This window comes from Amborella trichopoda, chromosome 4, assembly GCF_054954075.1.
Source record: "Amborella trichopoda isolate Santa Cruz 75 chromosome 4, AtrichopodaSantaCruz75HAP2 v2.0, whole genome shotgun sequence".
Lineage (NCBI taxonomy): Eukaryota > Viridiplantae > Streptophyta > Magnoliopsida > Amborellales > Amborellaceae > Amborella > Amborella trichopoda.
The window spans coordinates 55,543,121-55,566,895 of record NC_142339.1 but is presented as its reverse complement, the minus strand read 5'-3'; the positions used below and the strand labels follow the sequence as shown (position 1 = coordinate 55,566,895).

General features: G+C 36.7%; 2 protein-coding genes across 6 annotated transcripts; one reads left to right on the top strand and one right to left on the bottom strand.

Annotated features, from left to right (window-relative positions):
* Positions 1-629: 629 nt before the first annotated feature.
* LOC18422168 (UBP1-associated protein 2B) lies at positions 630-7,690 on the bottom strand. 5 transcript variants are annotated; one of them, XR_016054912.1, is made up of 2 exons: positions 6,194-7,690; positions 630-1,032 (listed from the first exon to the last, which is right to left on the bottom strand). XR_016054912.1 is itself a non-coding variant. In XM_006826983.4 (2 exons), the coding sequence occupies exon 1, from the start codon at positions 7,617-7,619 to the stop codon at positions 6,396-6,398; it is 1,224 nt and encodes a 407-aa protein (XP_006827046.1). In that variant the 5' UTR covers positions 7,620-7,690; the 3' UTR covers positions 630-1,032. The 5 variants fall into 5 exon arrangements, 4 of the variants coding, with proteins under 4 accessions (XP_006827046.1, XP_011621667.1, XP_020520787.1 ...); XM_006826983.4 differs by having other exon boundaries at positions 6,396-7,690; XM_011623365.3 differs by lacking the exon at positions 630-1,032 and adding an exon at positions 2,610-2,897 and having other exon boundaries at positions 6,396-7,690.
* A 14,365-nt stretch (positions 7,691-22,055) lies between these two features.
* On the top strand, positions 22,056-22,781 carry LOC18422164 (histone H2B.11). The gene has a single exon (XM_006826982.4). The coding sequence runs from the start codon at positions 22,117-22,119 to the stop codon at positions 22,567-22,569; it is 453 nt and encodes a 150-aa protein (XP_006827045.1). The 5' UTR covers positions 22,056-22,116; the 3' UTR covers positions 22,570-22,781.
* The last annotated feature ends 994 nt before the right edge of the window (positions 22,782-23,775 follow it).

Genomic DNA, 23,775 nt, shown 5'->3' with positions numbered 1-23,775 from the left:
AATCTCCCTCTCTCTCTCTCACAGAAAAAAGAAAAAGAAAAAGGTAATGAGCTCAAACTTTCAAAAGCTCTTCACACCAAAAAAAAGTAACAAAGTTATTGTTTTTTAATTGTATCTTCCCTCAACCCACGCACAGTTTATGGTGCTAGCAAGAAGTCCTCTGAACATTTTCTATTGCAACAAAGGCCACTCCTGAAACATTAAATCAGTTGCATTTGCAGAGCACCCTTTATTTGACAAGTGACTTTGGGTTAAAAATACAACAAAATAGAAGTGCAAATAAAAAAGAGATGAGGAAGAAAACAAAATAACTATAATTCAGCGGACTTTGGAAAACCGCAGCGGTTGAACCATGAAGGAGACAGACTATAAACTCCCATATCGGGACAGCACCATTATGACGAGTTCTATCACTGTCCATTATTTAATTGAAAGGTAACGATCTCATTACGCTTGAATAATCCATGGTTCACTGGATTATAGCAAACTTAAACAAAGTCAAAATGCCCCAACATGGTTCAAGAACCGTGAATTACGCTTAAAAGAGAAAAAAAAGCCATAGTATTGAGAGAAGAAAATATAGAATGCTATCAAGTCAAAAACAGTAAATACGAGAGAAAACCATCATCAGACAGAAAAAACATCGTCTTATACCAAAGAGAAAATCATCATCTTCAACCAAAGAGGAAAACCATCGTCTTCAACCAAAGAGAGAAAACCAACATCTTCGAACAGTGGAAAATCATAGTTACCATCGTCTTATACCAAAGAGAAAATCATCATCTTCAACCAAAGACTGAAAACAATTGTCTTCAACCAAAGAGAGAAAACCAACATCTTCAAACAGTGGAAAATCATAGTAACAAAGATAAGCTTCGACTCAAGAGCAAGGTCCAAAGAAGATCTCAAAACGACCAAATACATCCCTAATAAATAGAAAACACTGAAGTGCCCAAACCGTGAACATTAAAACACTCGAATTTCGCCATCAGATCGGTCGCCAAAGCATTTGTTGTTTCCAAAACAAGAAATCTGGACAAATATAGAAACAAAATCGCATCATTAAACAAAAGCTCATTATAGAAAAGAAGAATCTCGACCATTCCATTGGATCCGCACAAAAAACAAAAACAACAATATATTTTATCTTTAAAAAAATAAAAGAAAATAAGATAACGCCTAAAAGTAAACTGATTAGAACCAATCAAATCCCAAGTAATCTTCTAAACTAAAAGAAACACTAGAATAGCGAAGTTCCAATTGTTCTCAACCGATCACAAAATTTGATCTTTCCAAATCCACAGCAAAGAGAAGACAAAAACAAAAAGATTTTTCACACATGAAAGGGGTTTCAATTGATACCCCTCATAAGAATGAATCATAGCAACAATCCCAACATACCCAACTTTGGGGGGGAGAGAGAGAGAACAGAGGGTTCTGTAGAAATGAAATATAGCTGAAGAGTTTAGTTTGACCCTATGAGCTGTTGGACCACATTCTTATCATGGAGTTACTCGAATCCCTAAAGGGTGCTAGGGGCGGAAGGGAGGTATTAAGGTGTTTTTTCAAACAGAAAGTTGCTCAGTTTTTCAAAAATATGATCCAATCACTGCTAGGGTCAAACCCACTCTACTAATGCATGTTTCATTCTACAAGATCATACCTCAAAAAGAGAAAAGACAAGATCCAACCCTAGAATCTCTCATCACCCCAAATCCTACCCAAAATTTGGACAAAGAAACTCCCCCCATCCCTCCCAAAACAATCCAATAGTCACTGCAAACCGTGAACCTTTATAAACCTGGACACCATAGTACTTTGACTGTCCTTCCCACACAATAAGACTCCCCAATTTCCAAGTATATTGCAGCCGCATAAGCTCCCGTCACAACATTCAGAAAGACCTATTGAAATTTCTATTCCCCAACCCAAAGTCCCTCACCTTGAGACCATAATGGCCACCAACAATCTCCCTCTTAAGATGCCTTTCTGCACAAGACGATGCATACTTATTAACACATTTTCTTGAAAAGAATGGTATGTTGTATGCTTTTAAGACATTATTGACATCCGAAAGCCTCCTGACCCTCATGTCACCACATCTACTCACCTCCTCACATCTGACAAAACAGTAACTATATCCCTCGCATCACTGCTTAAGAGCAAATCTAGGTTTAAATGAAAATGGACAAATCATCTTTACAAGTCTATAAGCCCACCCAAGTAAACACTCATTCCAAGGAAAGAATGTCCTCTCAAACTTCCATGGAAGCTGTCAATATGTCCAACCCTAAAGTCCCATAAACAAATACAAGTGCTCTACACCATTTCACTCCTTAAGCTTCAAGAGAAATATGTAAACGTGATTAAGATCTAAGACACTTCTACTTTGGTACCTCCTCCCCAGTCCCCAACTCATTGTCCCTGCAATTCCGCTGAAACCAAATTTCGAATCTTCTTCATTCCGCCCATGCACTGTATCATAGATCTAATATATGATTAACCAACATTTTTCAAATTTCAAAAAAGGTCAAAAGAAATGGTTCGCTTCCCTTTGGTAAATCCCATTCACTCCACAACACTCCAACCCAATCCCATCAGAATCTAACTTTCCAAACAGAAGCCATAGTTTATAGAAAACTTCAAGATCCAAATAAAAAACCACTTAATCATGTCTCCATGAGCATGATGGGTAAGAAATCAATCAGGAGAGCAACTCATAGTTTATTTGTTAACTCAACATGAATGGCTGTAGAAAGAAACATGATTATGATTCACTTCTAAATACCACAATCCACGCTGCGGTGGTTGCATAGTACAATCAAGCATGAAATCACCTTAATCAGCAACCACTTCACGAATTTAATTAGGGGCATTGCAAATTAGTTATCTGGAGCCTGGAAAGATACGAAAAGAGAATTGTAGTCACATGAATCTCATACCTACTGACCCAAGTCATCAGGAAAAGCTAAACTTAACCATTCATACTATTCTGCCAAAACCAGGATATCATATTCTAGATATCATATTCTGCAAACAAAACGACCAATAAATAGCTATCTTCCTTGTCAAAATTCGAAACCAACAAGTCGCTACCTTGAGAAACGTATAATTGCTCATACAACTTCCATTGTTATTGTATAGCTAATTTCTTTCTGAAAGAGGTTACTTAAAAAAGACTTCTTTATAGCTGCACAAATTTAAATATTACGAAAAATTCATACAGAACTTTAATATTACAAAAAATTCATACAGAACTTTTGAAAAGTAAAACACCCAAATACACATATAACATAATATAAACACACCACAACATAAGATAATAAAAGGGAACCTATACAACACATAAGAACTTATAAACTCAATATTTCGAGTATACTCATGCATCGATGCTGGCAACTACCTAGGGGTACCAAAGCAGTAACATGGAGATCAAGGAAAGCCTTTAAGAAAGCACAAGACCCAGCTCCCATGCTAATTGGTGGTAGAGATTTCTGCTTCTGGCCTTGGTTCAAGAGATAGTGCCTTCTTGATCAATGTCAGGCAAACCCATCAAACATGATAAAAAATAAAAAAAGGTGATCCCATCAAACATGATAAAAATAAAAAAAGGTGATCCTATATAGAGTATGAGTGGAAATCATGAAATTATACGATATTCTTTTTTCTTTTTCAATAAAATGGAACCGCATGAAACCCAACAGTTTAGATGTATTTAGGAAGTATACAGGCATATCCATGCGGCAACTCTTTTCCACTGAATGCTCAACAACATCATGGAGATGAATTCAGGACAAACCTAAGAGTGGCTCAGAGCTCTTACAATGGCACCCCAGGTTCTAGGATTCGTTCCATGATTACCCAACATAGAGGAAAAAAGGGCAACTTTTCCCTGATATTTAGGAAACAAACGCTATCATGTGAGTAGTGTGGGGCTACGCCTGCTTTAAAAGATAATAATTAATAAAAGAAAACTAGGTTTCCTGTTCCCATGCATAATTCATTAATTTTTCTCATATATTAAACATTGACTGAACACACAAAACATTATGGTCTCAATCAGACAATTCTTGACTTAAACCACTTATGTTGAAAAGAGTGATATTATATATGAAAAGTTGTTGTGGTCACACCACGGAATCACGTACTTTGTAGACAAACATATTGTTATGTCAAGCATCAAAGAATGGTGCCGTAACACGAAATACAAGTCCGTATTCATAAATAAACTTAAATAAATCATCATTACCAGAGCCTTTTTCCAACTATTTGGGGTCTCTACATGAATCCTGGTCCGCCATTATGCTCTATCAAGGGCCATAAGTCCCCATATCTTTTCTCACTACTTCCAACTATACCCTTTTGGGCCTACCTCTTGCTCTTTTTTAGCCTTCCACTTGAATCAACTCGCACCTCCTAAAGTGTCGTACTGGATATGTGTTGCACATGGCCAACCCACCTAAGTCTACTTTCCCTAATCTTATCGCCTATTGGAGCAACACCCAAATTCTTTCGAATATATTTATTTTAAATTCTATCCCTTCGTGTCTTGCCACTCATCCATCTTAACATCCTCATCTTAGATAAAATCGTCCTAGGGGTATGGTCCTTCTTCTCTGCCCCATAAAGTAAAGTTGGTCTCACATCTACCTATAGCAACTTCCACTTCAGCTTCATTGGTATGCGGCGATCATATAAAACTCCAGTTGCACATCTCCACTTCGCCCACCCAACTCTAATTCTATGTACGACATCTTTCTCAATCTCTCCATTTTTCTAAATTATCGATCCAAGATATTGAAAGTGTGCTCTTTAAATAAACTTAAATAAATAATTCCCAAAACATATGAGTAGTCGTCCAAAATCTTGATACTCACATAATGTAAAACTCAATAAACTGCATATCTCATTTTTCAAAGTGAGGATCAAAGTCACCTTGAAAGAAAATGGATGAGGATCAAAGTCACCTTGAAAGAAAATGGAAACCTCAATCAGGTCCATAAACAGCAAAACTTTACAGAACTCACCCCTAAGAGTGGACCGCATCTTCTTACCAGCAACATACCATGAACACTTTCTTCATGCTAATAATGGTACCTTTGGACCACCAGTTAAATTCTCATTCCTACACTTGAGAACCACAAGATCCAGTGCCTCTCATTACAATGAAGAACACAACATCAGAAAATAGAAAGGTTTTGAAAGCTATAATATTCTGTTCCACCCACATCCCATGTTCAACGATCCCTGCTCATTGGCCTTACCATCCATGACATTGACATCTTCCTCATGATACCTCACTCGGTATTTAGTAAAACCATGCCCATGCCAAGCAAAACATGTTACATCATTGCAGAAACATCACCCTTTGTTCTTAAAGTCCAATCTAACACCTTCATGAAAGCATCTTCTTATGCTAAAAAATAAGAAGCTTGCAAAAAAACCACCCCAAGAGACACCGACATTCCTTCCTGATGGCCATTGGCCTCTTAATCACCCAGAGGACAGTGGCAACAATACTCGATCAAGGATAGATAAAGGTTAAGACTGTCATCTCACAAATACCGATCATTAGACTAAAACAATCTCTGCTCAAAAGAAAGATAAAAAAGTAAAAAAGTTCTAGCAATGCTTACAGTCACATCCAACAAAATAAACAGTTTAAATCTCAGTTGGATAGCCAAATGAAACCAAATTAAATGAAGAATATCCTTCCAAAACAAGTATTATCGCTACAATCACAACATTACCTTTTACAGCATGATCCATGGATTTTTAAATTAATCATTGAGCATTGTATCAGGAAGAATTTAGTAGCTAATTCAACAAGACAAGGAAACCATACTAAAACTAATCAACAGGGAAAGAAACACCAAAAACAATACTAAAAGCAGCATATCAATACAATTAAAAAAACCATGAAAACAAATTACTAATGAGAATACAGCAAATCATATTTTCACAACATGATGGGCACATTTTAAACTTAGAGTGCATGAATCAAAATAATTAATAACTAATTACCTGAAAAGATGTACCAAAACCAAAACTAATCTATGGTAATAGATATAGCAATATCAAAACTATCATAACAAACTACAATACTGGACCACATATCATAAAAACTAAACTAACCACTCATCATCTATCCTAAGCAAGAAACAAACAAATTTACATAATTCAAGTGCATTACCTAATGTGCAACATAAGGAGGCCCTCCATTACCCGAAAAGATGTCCCAAAACCAAAACTAATCTATGGTAATAGATATCACAATATCAAAACTATCATAACAAAACTACAATACTAGACCACATATCATAAAAACTAAACTAACCACTCATCATCTATCCTAAGCAAGAAACAAACAAATTTACGTAATTCAAGTGCATTACCTAATGTGCAACATAAGGAGGCCCTCCATTCCCCAAATTCCCAACTCCTTGTTGTTGTGGCCTATTTCCACCCATTTGAGCACTACCCTGATAAGCGCCCATAGCAACCTGTGGAGCAAAACCCACTATACCAGCCCCTTGAGGCTGGTAAGCCACACCTAAGCCTTGAAAATTACCGTACCCACTCGCCAAATTCCCAAAATTCCCACCCAACCCCAAACTTTGAGCAACCCCATTTTGCCCCATTGCCAGGGCAGGGTTCAAAACTGCCCCAAAAGCTGCAGCCATTGGGTTCAGGCCCACAAAGGCTGGGCCCAGGCCCGGTGTAAGACCATTAACAAGCAGGCCTTGTCCTGGAGCCTGGCCTATTAGGGCAGGGGCATTAGACTGAACACTCTCACCTGGGCCCAAGCCCAACCCCATGGGCCCATTCTTTTGCTTGTTAGTGTTATCAGTAGCCCTCTGGCAATAAAGCTTATGGCCTTCGAAGATCTTGTTGGGTTCTGCTAAGGCCCGCTTGGCAGATTCGGAGGATTTGTACACAAAAAGAGCAAAACCTTTTGCTTTTCCTGTGTTTCTATCAAACCCTAATGGCCCTTCTTCGATTTCACCATACTTTGAGAAGAACGTATGGATCTTTTCTGGTGCTATATCTGAGAGCACATTTCCTACATAGATCTTTCGAGCTAGGTTTTCATTTGAAGTTGGATTTTGGGTCTTTTTAGCTAGGGTTTCAGTGGGACCAGAAGAGGCGAATTGGCAAGCAGTCATTCTTCCATCAATCTTCTTTTGAGGTGAGATGAGGGCCTTTTTCGCAGAATGTCGGTGTTTGAATAGAATAAAGCCGTAGCCCTTCGATTTTCCAGTCGATTTATCAGACACTACATTGCAGTCTTCGATCTCACCATAACTGGAGAAGGTAGAAGTTAGTGTTTCAGAGGTGGTGTCCCAACCTAAACCATGGACAAAAAGCTTGCGATGAGATGGGTCCCTGTCTGCAAGGCTGCGAGCTTCATTGAGGACATTGGGCTCTAAGGAAATGGCAGTCTTGATGAGTTCTACGAGCTGGTCTTTGGTGAATGGTTCTAAGAGTTCGTCGATGTCTTCTTCTTCTCCTTCTTCTATGATCGAGTTACGGTGATGAGGTGCTTCTGGTTCTGCTTCTTCTTCGGAGTCTGAGCTGCTTGGGTTGTGGTCCTGGTCTGCCTTGCGTTTCTGGCCCATCGTTTATGAAAGAGAAGGCGATGGAGAGAGGAGGAGAGATATGGAAAAGAAGCGAGACGGAAAATGGAGTCGGTTTTAGGTTTTCAGTTTCTGAGAAAATAGAGAGAGAGAGAGAGAGGGAGAGAGGGAGAGGGAGAGGGAGAGTGAAATTCAGATAAAATTTTCTATAAGCTCTGTAGGTTCATACTGTGTATGTACTCCCTCACTCCAAAAATAATGACTTTTCTAATTTAAAATTGTGGGAACCACGTAAAATTGCGAGATTGATTATTTAAAAAAAAAAAATGAGTTTCACAACACTTAGATCTAGTTAGTACACATAGAGTTTATTTTGAAAATTCTTTTTACTCAAATTAGTTTAGAAAAAATTGTCTCACGTAGGCTGGACCACATGCTGCCTATGCGGTCCAAAAAAATATAAAGCATTATCTTAAATATGAATACAAAGCACGTGTTTGATTTAAAAACAATAGAAACTAACCGTCCAAAGTTTTCTTACTATAATTATTATTTTTAATTTTTTAAATTTACTTATTTTTTCATATTCATGATATCCATATAAGAGATTACATGTTCTTAAAAATTAAATACTAAAATCTATATCAAAAATAAATTTATTAATAAGCTTGTATTTCTACATATGCAGGCTTGGCCGTATAGAAATCGGGTCCATTGGTTTATAGGTTGCACATATTACATCCTCAAATTTGACATCCAAACAATATATCTAGCATACATTTCTCCCGAGTTTACTTCCGCGAACTAGGAAATCTTTTAGGTTTATTGCTGTCGGACTTAAATAGTTTACATCTGAAATGATCCTCTGCTCCCGCATGATCACAAAAGTTTTTTGATCCTGCAAGTCGTCCAAATTTAAGTGATATCCGGACCAACCTCGAGTTAAAACACACCCATTTAAATAAAAAAATTCGAAAAATAACTCAAAATCCAAATTTCCTTGAAGATTTTGAAAAATAAACAAATATAGTGATTGTTAAGTGGATCTCGGAATTCCAGGTCCAAAAAAGGGGTCTTCTCAAGTACCATTTTTACCTGTGCGAGTAATGGATGGTATGTGCTCCTATAGAAGCTTAGTATTCGCATTAATTTTAGGGTTCGTATAGATCTCTGATTTTTCATATTATTTTATTGTAGACTCTCTTTCTGTTTTTCTTTCAAGTAGCATAAGGAAACTCTTCAAGATTTCACCGTACCCCCCAAATCTCTTATCTCCCTCTTTTATTGACTTTTGACTATAAAAATTTAACTCAAACAAATCTTTTTATACCATTTCAACCCAAAAACTTTTTGACCATCTTTTTCTCTTTCCACCCATTAAAAACGTTTTTGAGTTAAAATAGTATAAAAATATTTGTTAGGGCTAATTTTTATAGTAAAAAAGTCAATAAAATAGGGAAATAAGATATGAGAAGGTACGGTAAAATATTTAAAGATTTCCTTATGCTGCTTGAAAGAAAAATGGAAGCAGAGTCTATCATGAAATAACATGATGAATTAGGGACCTATACGAAATTTTCCTTTAATTTTAGGGATTGTATACCATGAGACCATTTAACTTTGATACAAGGTAGTCATAATTCTTTACAACCATTTGATGTGAAAGTTGAGACCTTGAATGTGTCATGAAGTTTGAGAAAATTTATTTTGAAGTTTGAGCTTGGTCAATGGAATAATTGCAGCCACTCAATTTCACATCCAATGGGCACGATTATTGCGACCACCTTGTATTAAAAGTAAATGGCATCATTCTATACTTTCTCTTAATTTTATATTTACTCTTAAGTCCCACTTTTTGAAAGTACACAATGTGTTTTCATTTTGTTTTCTCTGCTTAGTAGTTTAATTGGAAATTTAGGCATCCACATATCTCATCGTCATGCATAAGGATAAAATTATATAAACAGAAAAGAGTAAAATATTCAAATTACACTAGAAGTTGCAAGGGTATTTTGATCTTTTGTATCTCTCCAATTATTTGTTAAATTTTTAGATATGTGTGATGGTGAGAGACATGAAAATCCCAAATTTGAGCTTGCTCTAATATATAAAAAAATAAATTTCAAATATAATGTGTGCTCTCAAAAAGTCGGATTAGATCGTAATATTTATTCATATCTTGCTTTGTGTGAGTTTATTTGTGCACTGTAGAGAAAGAGAGAGAGAGCCTAGTAGGTTAGCAGTGGCAATGGGCTGGGTGCCCCGACCTAGGACCAAACAACCCGACCCTAAAATACTAGAACCCAGGCTACAAAATGTGGCCAAAGGGCTAGGCTAGGACTGGGCCACCATTGTCAAAAGGCTGGGCCGAGGCCTATGCTATGACAATATTGGCCCAGTTCCACCATCCCTGGCTTTATTTTTATTTTATTTCTTAAATTTTATTTGGCCTAGCTCTGCCTAATGTGTTTAAAATGCATTGACTCTTGCATATTCATCAACGAAAATCCCGAATGCGTTTATAAGGCGGTGAATCATGCAACTCAGGTAGGAACGTCGTTGATGCAAGTAAGGATCTCATTGGCTTATGATAGGCTAGAACGATGGCCTAACCGCGTTGACATCAAAATGTAGAAAATCATCTTCATTATGGAAAACGATGGAACCCACATAGTTGATGACATTGCTAACTTCGTTGCTTTCTTATAGCCCAAGATGACTGCCAATCGCCTGACATCGGAATGCGAGAAACTGAATCAAACAATATCACCATCATTAACGTAAACGATGGTGTCAACGTCATTAATCCACCTGAAAATTTCCAATTGGCCGGAACCACCACCCAAAACCGAGTTCCCAAATGGACAGTTGACGACATTAAGGTTTTACCGAATATCCCAATATCCTCAACACTATTTCAAAGCTCGTTCAATTCTCAAAAAGGCCCCTCAACAGAGACCTCGACATCGGTAACGAAATTGCCATATTTGTGGCATCTTCATCATGACACCACCCAAAATCATGCTGGCCGTAACATCAAGGGAAGTGTGTTACACGACCTATAATGGTTACAAGCAAACGAGATGGTAATTTCATTGATGATAGTGACAACAACAATGGCCATCAACAGCCGATTCGATCTCTAATTTCAATGATGATTAGATGTGACACTTGTCTATATATTGAAGCTTGCCCCACCCGGTTTAAGGAGATGACTTTTGACACCAATATTCTGATATTTAGGAATTTTGAGGGTCCTCGAAAACCTCACCCAAGTTTAGCCCTTCCGAATCCAAAACCCGGGTCCCGACCTGAACCTAACCTTGTCTAAATCAAACCTTCGACTCCCTTTCTAAAAGACTAATCCAGATAACCCACATTCGCTCCAATCAGTGAATCTCATAAGAACTAGAAAAGCTACGCTCATATTGATCCTGAACCGGCACCGTCTTTGGGCGTCGTGCCTAGGGATCCGACCTCAAGTATGTTTTCTTTTCGTTTATTTCCCTCGTTCATTTATTTAAATTTCTAACTCTAATTTGAACCCTTTCCAAAATCTCTCCCTACCTTGGGCTCGACTTCTAAATTTTTTGTCCAGGTTCGGCCGGTCGTTTGAGCTATGGCGAGTTTGTTGGCTTGACCTTCACTCAGGCTGCAATTTGACAGGACCCATCCTCTATCATTCTAATCTTCGAAGAATTTAAGCTTGAAAAACAGGCAGGCACCACAGTTCTAGCCGAATTTTTCGAGTATAAACAATATTATATTTTATAATATTATATAATTAAGAGAAAAGTTTATATAAGGTTGCAACCTTAAAATGTAGAATTAGAGATGCACCTTAAAAATCCATTGGAAAAAGTTATTTTAATGTTGAGAGACCCTCTAACTGATCAACACGACATCGAGATGTATAAATATATATATATATATATATATATATATATATATATATATATATATATATATATATATATATATATATATATATATATATATATATATATATAAAGAAATTGAGTCCCAAAAATAGTGCATCTTGCACCCTATATCCAAGGCACAACCACCCTATTTCAATGGAAATATATCAAACTCGTGCGATGTAAAAGGGCCGAGGCAAGTATCGTCTATCCCCGTATGACGTGAAATGTCGAATGTATTTAGGGCACAACCACCCCGTTTCAATAGAAAAACGTCAAACTCGTACAACATAAAAGAGCCGAGACAGGGACCGTCCAGCCCCGTATGACGTGAAAAGTCGAGTGTATCCAGGGCATAACCACCATGTTTTAATGGAAAAACGTCAAACTCATGTGATGTAAAAGAGCAGAGGCAGGTACCGTCTATCTCCGTATGACGTGAAAAGTCAATGTATCCAGGGCACAACCACCCTGTTTGATGGAAAAAAAAAAATGTCAAATTCATACGATGTAAAAGAGCCAGGCAAGTACCATCTAGCCCCGTATGACGCAAAAAGGTCGAGTGTATCCAGGGCACAACCACCCTATTCGATGGATTTCGTGTATCCATGTACTGATGTAAAAGGGTCGGGTGTATGGTCCATCGCTGCATGACACTAAATTGCTTAGAGGGATCTATGGTTGCAGGAGTTAAACTGCTAACCAACCTTGTCTTTCGAAATATCTTTCTCTTTTCAAAATTTTCACTATATGTCTTGTGTTTTTCAAAAACTTTAATTTCTTTATTAAAATCATAACCTGTCCTTGCTCTGGGCTCTATTTCAAATCTCTCCATACTTTCAAAAATTCTAAAAAAGTCTTAAAAAAACATAGGAGCTTGGACACCCGTGTATGATGATTACCGCGTTGCTGCGATTGTTGTGTTGCTGCCTCGTCTCTCACTTCATATTCGACCAGGAAAGTCTCTTCCTATAGACAGCCTTAAGAAACCCTAAGGATATCAAAGAAAATATCAGGGTTAAAAATTCAAACTACAAAAACCCCTAAAGTTAAGTGGCATGACTATAAAATCCAACTTGAGTTTCAAGCTTGTGTAACTCACAGACATCTCACGCTGAAAACCCTAGGAGAAAAAATGCCCGAGGTGGATGAGCTCAGCGAGCGCAACGACTTGAAGGGATAATTGGTGTGCCCCCTAACCACGTGACCTCATGAAGAAATTTAAAATGTGTATTTTATCTTTGACATTCAATAGCCCCTCGAAAGACAGAGAATGTCAAAGTGTCTATTTCTTTGCTACCCGCCTATCCCTCGAAGGACAGGGAGTGCCAAAGAGGGGCAATTGTAGACATCACATTTTAAATCTGGCAAACTCTATGGTTTTCTGAATCTTTAGGACCACATTACCTTAGAGACCCAAGTTAATTACTTCAAAACTACCCAAATCCTATCACAATTTGAAGTAGAGCCCAAGAGCTTTCCAACGGTCCACAAATCGCTTGAATCCGACATACAGATAAAAATATATAATATATGACAATTTAGTCCCTGTGAGACTAAACTATCGGGCCACGGGCTGGGCTATAACGGGTCCAGATGAGGGCTGATGATGATGCAGTGAACATATTTTCTTTTATTTAATTATATAAGACTAAAACTTCAAGATAAATCCAAAAAATTTCGAAAAAACTCCAAAAAATTTTAAAAAAATCGCCAATTGAATCTTATAAATACCCTCTCTCCTAAACCCAAAATGAGAGAGAAAAAGAGACCAAAAAAACCTTAGAAATTTTTGAAATTAGGAAAATTACCCAAAAATACTAAAAATAGGAAAAATCGTTAAAAAATTTCGAAAAATTTAGGAAAAATCCCCAAAAATCTAAAAAATTTAGATAAAATCTCAGAATTCATATTCAACCTTTAGAGATCACAAAACCCTTAGAAAATTAAAAAAATTCTCTTCCAGATCCCAAGAAAGGCCAACATCTTTAGAAAAATCTCTAGATTGAAAACCCTATAGAAGATAGAAATCCTAACCTCCAAGACTGAAAAAACTTAGACCTAGGTCACAAAAAACCTAGATTAAAACTATAATTAGGGCACAATAACCCTAGATCTAACCATTTACAATAGAAATCTGCTGGTCAACATCCGAATTGGAGAAGCAAAGAGGACCGGTTTTAATACTAGCAAGCCCTCGAAGGCTCAGGAATCCCGAGCCATCCGGCCCGGTGTGGTATTATTTATTCATCTCTATTTCTTATTCTTTTTACTGTTTTGCTTATTTTATTTATTTTTTATATGTTAACTTGACTTAAAAATCATATTTTAATGCTCTGAATCATGCTGACTCTACCACAGATCTGAGAGTAGATCTGCTCGTTTTTGGGCAAATCTGACATCAAATCTGAATTTGATCTGTCCCACTTTCTCTACCACTTTGTTTTCATCTTTTTAATTAGTTTAAGGTTTTTAAATTAAAAAGATCTTCATCAGAAGATCTGTCAAATTTTCATCATAAACAATGATAATACACAAATTACTTATATATGTAATATATAATACATAATAAACATATTACATAGACACCCCTTTTTTAATTTGGCAAAATTATTTTAATTTTCTTGACCTTAAAACACTTCAAAGGCCCTTAGGACCATGCTATCCCAAAACAATAGTGTGTTGTCCCCAATTTATGGTTCTTTATCTACAGGATCACCTTAAAATTTGACAATAAATAATTTTTTGAGATAAGGTAACATTTTAAATTTGAAAATGGGATGAGAATCATAAAAAAAAGTGCATTGTCATGGGAACTAAAATTTCGAGATTATGGTCATCTTTGAACTAGACAGCACAATATGTGCTTAGCGTCGGAACAATGTGTATTGGTCATACAAGGCACATACTGGCCCAAACTGACCCAGACCACACAAGTTGTGTCGTCTGGATTGAGCCATTCAGTGACAAAATATTGTATTTGGGCCACACGGGGCTTAGACAACATATTCAAAGTACCCAAACCTAGTATGGGTTATCCTTAATAACACGTGTGATGAAACATCTGGTCAAACCATAGTTGGACACCGACTGATCTAGTTTTGGTGGTCTGACCTGGTATTTGGAAAAAAAAACTCAAAAAATAGGGGATTTGTTTGTAATGTGTGTTTTTAATGTTTTTTTATCATTTTGACAAAGAATTAACAGTGTTTTGGCTATGAAAACTTAATTTAACATTTTCCCATTTTTAATTTTTTTTTAACAAACCCCTTGAAACAAATTTAAATCCATTTATTTAACTACTTTTTAAATTTTCATTTGGGTGTATTTTGTTTAATCATGTTTTAAATATACATCTTATATTTTTTGGACTTTATTTATATATTTATTTTTTTAATACTTTTTGGATTGACCGGGACCTGTCCGGTTAGGACAATTGAATCCCAGTTTACCAATTACTCGGAAACATCGTGGTGCATGTTACTCGACAAAGAGAAACAGGGATACAGATAAGTGGTTGAAACTTTTACCTCTCAAGCAAATTTTAAAGACCTTAATTTATATAGATCCGGGATGATCTTTGTTGTTATAATTATCAAGTCCACAAGATGCATGCTTATGTTTAAGGACCTCACAATGTATATTCAATTCTCACACGAAGCTTTAACAAGCTCTCAAAGCTAACCTTATTTGCAGTGGAGAAACTTAGAGTTGAGAATTAAGGAAAGAAAGCTGATGATGATAGGAAGATGGATTGTGATGAAGCAGGGAAGAAGGACGCAGTTGCTGGTCAGAAGTCTCCATCGAAGGAGGCAGCTAAGAAAAAGAAGAAAGGCACTAGATCGTCAGCTGGATTGTTCGCTCGGTGGCATTGTCCGGGTGCTGCTCTAGAAATTGTCATCCATGACGAACAGGCTGCTGATATTAATCCCTCTCTTCGTCATCATCCCTGGATGATGCTTTTGATGAGGCTACGGAGGATACGCTATTGGAAGTAGAGCGTTTATTCTGCTCCAGAAGGGATAAGCTTAGCTCTTCCCTTTCTAAACCTTTCCAATGCTAGTAATGTCTTGGAATGTTAGAGGCCTGGGCGACCTCAGGCGTAAAAAATATGTTTTTTTTTGGTATATAAGTATAAACTCACTGTGCTTATTCTTCAAGAAACTAAACTTTCCAGTCCTAATTTATCTGGGGCTCATGAGGTTTAGGGTCTTTGAGCTTTAGATTTTGCGGTCTTGGATTCTATTGGGGTCTCTGGGGGTGTGTGGATCCTGTGGGATCCTTTAGTCTTGCTATCTTTTACTTTGGTGAAAAAAAAACTTTGATTGTTGGTTTTGTGGGTCCAGAGGCGGATTTTCAGTGGGGGTTGATGAATGTTTATGGCCCTCATACTACTACGCAAAAATAAATATTCATTTCTGATATGTCTGGTATTATTTCCCAATTTCAATATCCTATTTGTATTGGGGGGGATTTTAATTTCACTAGGTGGCCTGAAGAGAGTTCAAGTGGGAGGTTGATTACTACTGTCATGCGTCTTTTTAATCGCTTTATATAATCTAATGCTTTGATTTATTTTCCCATTTCAGGCACGAATTTTACTTGGACTATTGGAAGTGTTGCAAATTTGTCTATGTCAAAGATTGACAGATTCTTGGTGTCTGGGGAATGGTCTGAATTGTTCCCTTTAGCCTCTGCCAAAGCCCTCCCTAGACTCTCCTCTGACCATAGTCCTCTTTTGCTATCTTTTAAAGTCTAGCTGGGGGGTCCTAAACCTTTCAGGCTTGAAATTGGGTGGCTCAAGGAAAAGGAAGTGGTTGAGATAAACAGAAGTACCTGGGAGAATTCAATCTCATTTGGCTCTTTAGATTTTCAAAATCATAAAAAGCTATTGAGCATCAAACATAAGCTATTGGATTGGAAAAGAGTTAAGTGTTCCTCTGTCAAAAAGAGGATTGACGAGGTATTCAAATGCATAGAGAAGACAGATGCATATATGCAACAGTCGGGGGTTTGGTCAGAGGAGATGGCTATGGTGTGAAACTTCAAAGTGAATGAACTTCAGGAGCTTAGAAGGGTGCAATAGGTGTATTGAAGACAAAGATCTAGGGTTACGTGGTTGAAGGAGGGTGACTTGAACACCAAATTCTTTCACGCCATATCTAAAGCTCGAAGGCGCCAGAATGATGTGCCTGGTCTCACTATTCAGGGAGTGGATTCTGATGATAGGGAGGGCATGTCACAAGCTATCGTCAGCCATTTCCATAAGGCATTCTCTTTAGAAGTCCAGGTTCTGCTCAGGCTAAGTAGGGTGGGATTTAAAGTCACCTCCTTCAATTTGATTCTTATATTGGATAAGGTTGTCTCCGTGGAAGAGTTCAAAAAAATAGTTTTCGCCCTCCCAGGTGACAAGGCCCCTGGTCCTGATGGGTTTCCTTTAATTTTTTTTCAAAAAGTTATGGAATTTGGTTGGTGGTTTTCTTAGGGGAGGGCATATGTTTAAAGGAGTGAATTCCATATTCATTGCCTTAATCCCCAAAAAGTTAAGTATTGCCCAACTGGGAGATATCAGACCCATTAGTCTGTTGACGAGCTTATATAAAATAGTAAAGAAGGTTTTGGTTGAGCAATTGAATGTGGCTCTTTCTTTTATTATCTCTGGTCCACAGTCGGCTTTCATCAAGGATAGGCTGATTTCGGACAGTGCCTTCATTGCACAATAATATATCCACTCACATATAAATAGTGAGAATCCTGGAGTGGTGATCAAACTAGACATGGAAAAGGCATATGATAGATGGAGACAATGGATCTTTGGTTGCTTATCCTCAGCCCATTGCTCTATTTTGTATAAGAGAAGTCCGAATGGTTTTTTCAAGGCTACTCGGGGTCTTCGCTAATGTCACAATCTATCTCCTTTTATTTTCACTATGTATGCTGAATGTTCTAGTTGAATGTTGTCTAATGTCGCAAGGAGCGGTCATTTTTTGGGTTTTCAACTGCCTAATGGAGGACCTTGTATTTCCCACTTGCAATATGCTGATGACACATTGCTATTTTGTAAAGCTCAGATTGCACAGTTTAGCAATATTGCAACTTTCTTGAAATGCTGCGAAGTTGCTTTAGGTCTCAAGGTTAACTTTGGGAAAACAACAGTTGTTGGCTTGAATTGCAGTGATGAAGTGATGAATTCATGGGCACGGGTTTTATGCTATAAAGTAGAGAAGTTCCCAATCATGTATCTGGGTATGCTTATCTCGCATGGCCGCCTTTCAATTAATGCTTGGGAAAAAACTCTTCAACATGTTCAAGTAAAACTAGATTTATGGAAGTTTAAATATCTCTTATTTTGAGGTAGGATTACTCTAATTAAGGCATGTTTGTCCAATTTACCAGATGTCAATCCTACAAATCCCTTCTTCGGTACCAAATAATATCGAAATGATGATGACGAAGTTTATGTGGGGATCCCCTGCGGAGACGAGAAAATTCCATCTTCTTTGATGGGTTAGAGTTTGCACACTCAGAAGTGAGGGTGGTCTCGGGATTAGCAAAATCATTACAGTGAATCAATCATTGCTTTGTAAATGGTAGTGAAGAAGTTTAACTTGCAAATATCACCTTTAGTACCAGGTTATTGTGTCGAAGTATGGAGTAAATAAGTTTGGAATGTGGGTGGGTACCAGAAGGGGGGACATGGGTATGTCTCCAACTTGGAGGTCGATTCAGAATTGTAAAGCTTTGTCACACAGAGACATTTGGTGGTCTATTGGCAATGGTAATAATAGTTTCTTTTGGCATCATAAATGGGTTGGGGATGCTCCATTAAAATTGACTTTTTCTAATATTTTCCAAAGAGTGGCTAACCCCAACGCTATAGTTTCTGATTGTTATGAGCATTGGGGTTGCCAAGTTTTGTGGAATATTGAGCTCCCTTATAATAGGATCTCTAATGCACTCTTTTTTGAGCTTTCCGGTCTGCTAAGATTATTGGACGAGGTTTATATCTCTCTAAATGATATAGATGAGGTTGTGTGGGAGATTAATAAGGATGGAGAATTTTCGGTGAACTCAATGTGCCAGCTACTTTTCCATGATTGGTGGCGGTGGTCAAGACCTGAACTGGCCGTCATTTGGAGGTGGCCCTTACCTTTAAAGGTGCAAGGCTTTATATGGTTGGCTATTCAAAATAAGGTGATGACAATTGACAATCTTATCAAGAGGGGAAAAATATTGCTAAATATATGTCAATGTGTAAGGAGAATGGGGAATCTGGAGATCATATTTTTCTGCATTGTTCTTTAACCTTTCACATTTGGAGAAGGTTCTTTGCTTTGCTTGGGTTTGAGATGGTGATGCCGCCAAGTGTTGAAGGTATTTTGCATAATTTGCCTCAGAATGGTGCTATCATTTGGCAAATCACTAGAGGTATAATTTTATGGGAAATATGGAAAGAGAGAAATAAACGAGTGTTTGATGGGATAAGTTCGCCATTTGAGATCGTTTGGGATAAGATTCTATGTGCCATTTGGCTATATCTTTCAATTATTAAATTTGGTCAAGATATAGCGGAGGTGGATGTTAGGAGTAATTTAAAGTTGCTGCTCCAATTGGGCTTTCTAAAGTGCAAACTGAAAGGTAGGTGGGTGCCTCCAATTGTTGGGGTTTTTAAGTTAAACTTTGATGGCAACTCTTTAAAAAACCCAGATCATGCGGGATTTGGTGGTGTTCTCAAAGATTGGCGAGGGACTATTATATTGTCATATGTTGGTCCTTTAGGGGTGCATCCTGCTAATTATGCCGAACTATTTGCAGTATTCTTTGGCCTTCGAATATTTGTGGAGAGAAAATTGGGGAGTTTTTGTGTCTTTGAAGGTAACTCATTGGATGTCATCAAATGGTGTAAGTGGGAGTAAAAGTTGTATTGGGAGTTTAAATCGTTGAGTCATCAAATCTTATACCTTTCTCGATATTTTTTCTTTTCTTTTGTCCATATCTATAGGAAAGCGAATGTATTGGCTGATTCCTTTAGTAAAAGGGGTCCCCTCATTTCTGAGACTATTGTCTTTGACTCTGTAATCTCCTTTTAGTTGTATAAAGTAGTGAAATTTCTATCAAAAAAAAAAAAAAAAGATCGAAATCCTAACTTGTAGCCCAAATATTAATTTTGAAAGATAGGTGAGAGAAAAAAATAGTATAAAAAAAGAAATTAAATAATGATAACGGCTAATCCCAATTACATCTTATGAAAAAGCCTTCTCACTCTGTTTAACCCTATCCTCTTTTAGGGCAATTTGGCTGATAGGTTATATAGGAGACGATCTTCATCAATCCTTTGAGATTGGGTTGGTATTAAGTTATATGTATTGTACTATATGTGTTAATTGAAAGCACTTTGATATTTTACTAAAGTGTTACGAAGGGTGGTTTATAAACAGGGAAAGGTTTATATACTTCTCCTACAACATAGAAGATCTATCTTTTCCCTACCATCAAGCCGTTCAATTTTGATCAAGAGAGCCACTCATCGTTTGATCTTAGATCCGACATCTCAAAGTATTTTATTTTTAGTTTTTCCATACAAATTGTATGAATATAAAATTTAGTACATACTATCTTCTCATTGGGGCGAACCTATAAAAAATATTAAAATTAAATTTTCGATAAAATATAATGACCAAAATACCCTTTAAAACTTTCGGGGTATTTTGGTCATTTTATTTTATTAGAAATATTTTTTTTATATTTTTCACTAGTGCGAGTTTAATAGAAGATTGGATGTCCAAAATTTGGTGTCAAAATAGTTTGTAGAAAAAATATTTAAAATAAAATAGTGTAAGGACATGACATTATGATTGGGCAATCTTAACCCTCCATTCAAAATAGGCGGTTGCATAAGTAGAAATATATAAGTTTTATGCTATAGGGGAAACATAGAAAGCTTGCCCGTATAAATAACGTGAGCAAAAAAAACATAAATGGGAAAAATAAATGGAGAATGTAATGGGCATGAGTATTTAAAGTAGTAACTTATTCAAAAGGATAAGTAGTTATCCTATGAAAAATTTACATTACTGCCGCTTATAATTAGTAGTATTGAAGAAAGGAAAAAGTTTATATAAGGGAGAGGCCCCAAACAATAAATTAAGACACACCTGAAACATATTTACTAGAAGAGGTTGTTTTATGCTCAAATCCCCAAATTGATCATCTCAACCTCAATATGCATGGACATAAGAAAAAATGAATTTCAAGCCTTAAAAATAGTGCATCTTGTAATGCATTCTCGGACCGTCAATTTTCAAGTGTTCATAGATCTACTCGATCTAAGCTATTTCTGAACCTTTACAATTTATAATTAGAGATGAAAATAACATTTTAGGCTACTGCAAAGATTTATGGTAATGAAACAACAACTTTCGATACTATATAAAGGTACGACTTACTTTGACTGTTTATGGCCTCGGCCTCATACAAACCATAACGTTTAACAAATGCTTCCCATATTTTGTATTTTGTATTTTTTTTTCTTTTCAAAATACTCTAAATATGGTACTATTAGGTTTGAAACACCCTTTTTAAGGAATTAAAGCAGTTTGAAATTATCAATTTCATATTGCTTTAATTCTTTACAAAAATAGAATAACATAACAAAGCGATATGTAACTATTAATTATGAGTTGGGATATTTTTAAAATAAAAGTATACAAAAAAGTACAAAAAAAGAGAAAAGAACATGAGCACAAGGCATGAGGAACATCATTCAAATATTGCTAACTATAAAATAGACATTAATGTTATTTTTCCTCTTATTAATAAGCATTACTCTACCAATGTAAATTAAGGGTGTGGTTTTTATAAGGCTGAGGCTCCAAGCAATCAAAATAAGATATACATTTAAATAATATATTGTTTTAGTATTAGAAAATTTTAAGACCGCCTGAAAATTTATTTTCCTCTTTAATTATAAAATTTAAATATTTTAAAATAGTGTAAATCGAGCAGGTCTATGAATACTCGAAAAACTTAAAAAATAATGGTTTGGATAATATATTACAAGGTGCACTATGCTTAAAACTTGAAATCTATTTTTTCTCTTGTACATAAATATTGAGGTTGAGATGACTGAATTAAATGTTTTTGGCATCGAAACAACCTCTTTTTACAAATTTTTAAGGCGTGTTTTAATTTGATTTTCTAAGGCCCCACCCTTATATAATCTTTTTCATTAAAAAAAAAATCCCAATTATCATTAAGAAACCATCTATTATTTCCCTTTTAAGTTTTAAGATCTGTCCTAATTGAGAGAAATGGAGAGAGAAGAAACACAAATGTCGAAAAAGAAGAGAAGATCGCAGTGTTTTAAACGCTCCGTCCAAACTCCTAAACCCACAAATATCAGCCGTCAGATCCCATCCCCTGTCATCCAAAATCAACGTCTTCATAATCCACACATCAGCGATCCGCGTCCTCCCATCTCATCCAATCAGAACCCTTACACAAAATCTATATAATCAAAACAACGACTCCATTCCCTTATCTCCATCTTTCTTTGACAAAAGCCATCTGTCCTCTTTCTCTCTGTAAGAATACCATTTTCTCTCTCTAAAAATTTATCCATGGCGCCCAAGGCTGAGAAGAAACTCGCTGAGAAGAAGCCTGCCTCTGAGAAGGCCGCAGAGGAGAAGAAAGTTGCGGAGAAAGCCCCTGCCGAGAAGAAGCCCAAGGCTGAGAAGCGCCTTCCTTCAAAGGAGGGGGGAGCTTCTGATAAGAAGAAGAAGAGGTCCAAGAAGAGCATCGAGACCTACAAGATCTACATCTTCAAGGTCTTGAAGCAGGTCCACCCTGATATCGGCATCTCCTCCAAGGCCATGGGGATCATGAATAGCTTCATCAATGATATCTTTGAGAAGCTCGCACAGGAGGCCTCGAGGCTTGCTCGGTACAACAAGAAGCCCACCATTACCTCGAGGGAGATCCAGACCTCAGTGCGTTTGGTCCTTCCTGGTGAGCTTGCTAAGCACGCTGTCTCTGAGGGTACAAAGGCTGTTACCAAGTTCACCAGCTCGTGAATTAGGGGTAGCGCTTTGCAATTAGGGATTTAGGGTTCGGGTTTCTATTTTTTTTTTATTATAGTTTTTTGTTTATTTCAGCACTTTTTGTATATGGAAGTGGTGCCTTGAAGGTGGAGAAATGATGGTGGGTGGATTTTGAATTTTGTTTGTGAAAACATGTTGAAATGCTCTTAATTGAAAATTGAATGAGAATTGACGTTTAAGGGTTTCATCTCCCTCTTGATTTCTCTTTCTTTAAATAATGTTTAGTTTTGCCGGTTGTTTTTTTTTTTCCCCTTCTGGAATGCTTTTGCTGTGGAGCTATGTGTCTTGTGCTGCACAGTAACAATGCATTGGAAGTTTGCCAAATCTGGAATCCTTTCAGAATTGGTCTGGAACTTTTGTGAAGATTTAAATATCTATGTTTTTTTTCTCACCTCCAACTACAGAATGAATTAAGCTTTATTAAGGAATAGAAAGTTTGCTTTGAATCTCTTGATTCAAAAAAGAGAACTGCTGTATAACATCTGCTGCTCGTTTTTGTCTCAGACAATAGAAGCATTCTCTCTTTTTTTTTTCCTCTCTCTTTATGGTTTCTCTCTAATCTCTGTATTGATTCATGGACTCAAACTGTGAAATTCTCTTACTTTTTAATACTAGTACTGCATTTATCTGTTGTTAAATCTAACGTTTTTTTATTATTTTCAATTGATACTTTTGTGATTTAAAGTTATTGGGCCTTTTCTCTTGTGATTTCATAGAGAAATCTCCTATTTTTGCTGTGGTTCTCTTTCCTGAATTCTTATTGGAGTTCCTGCAAACGCTGCTTTGAGATAAAATTATGCACAAAAAAAGAGGGGTATTTAATATGAAATGTGGGAGAACCTAAAAGTTTCAGAAGCGGAACTTCGCATTCTTTTTGTTGGATTCATAATATTTGTGGAAAACGAGTTTTCATTATGAATCCATTAAAAACGGAAGTTTCCCAAAAGAACTAGGTATCTTATTTAATTGGTCGAAGATCCATGAAAAACTTCGAAACAATAGACAAGGGTTTCGGTAAAAGCAAAACTGCGGATAATCTAAAGCTCTCAAAGGATCAAATTTTCGTTTGTGACTTTGATTTTGAAATAGATAACGGTGCTGAATGCTGAAATTTTAATTTTTTTTTTGCTGTAGGTGGCGGGAATATTTGAAAAGCTTTAGATTTACAATTACCCGCCA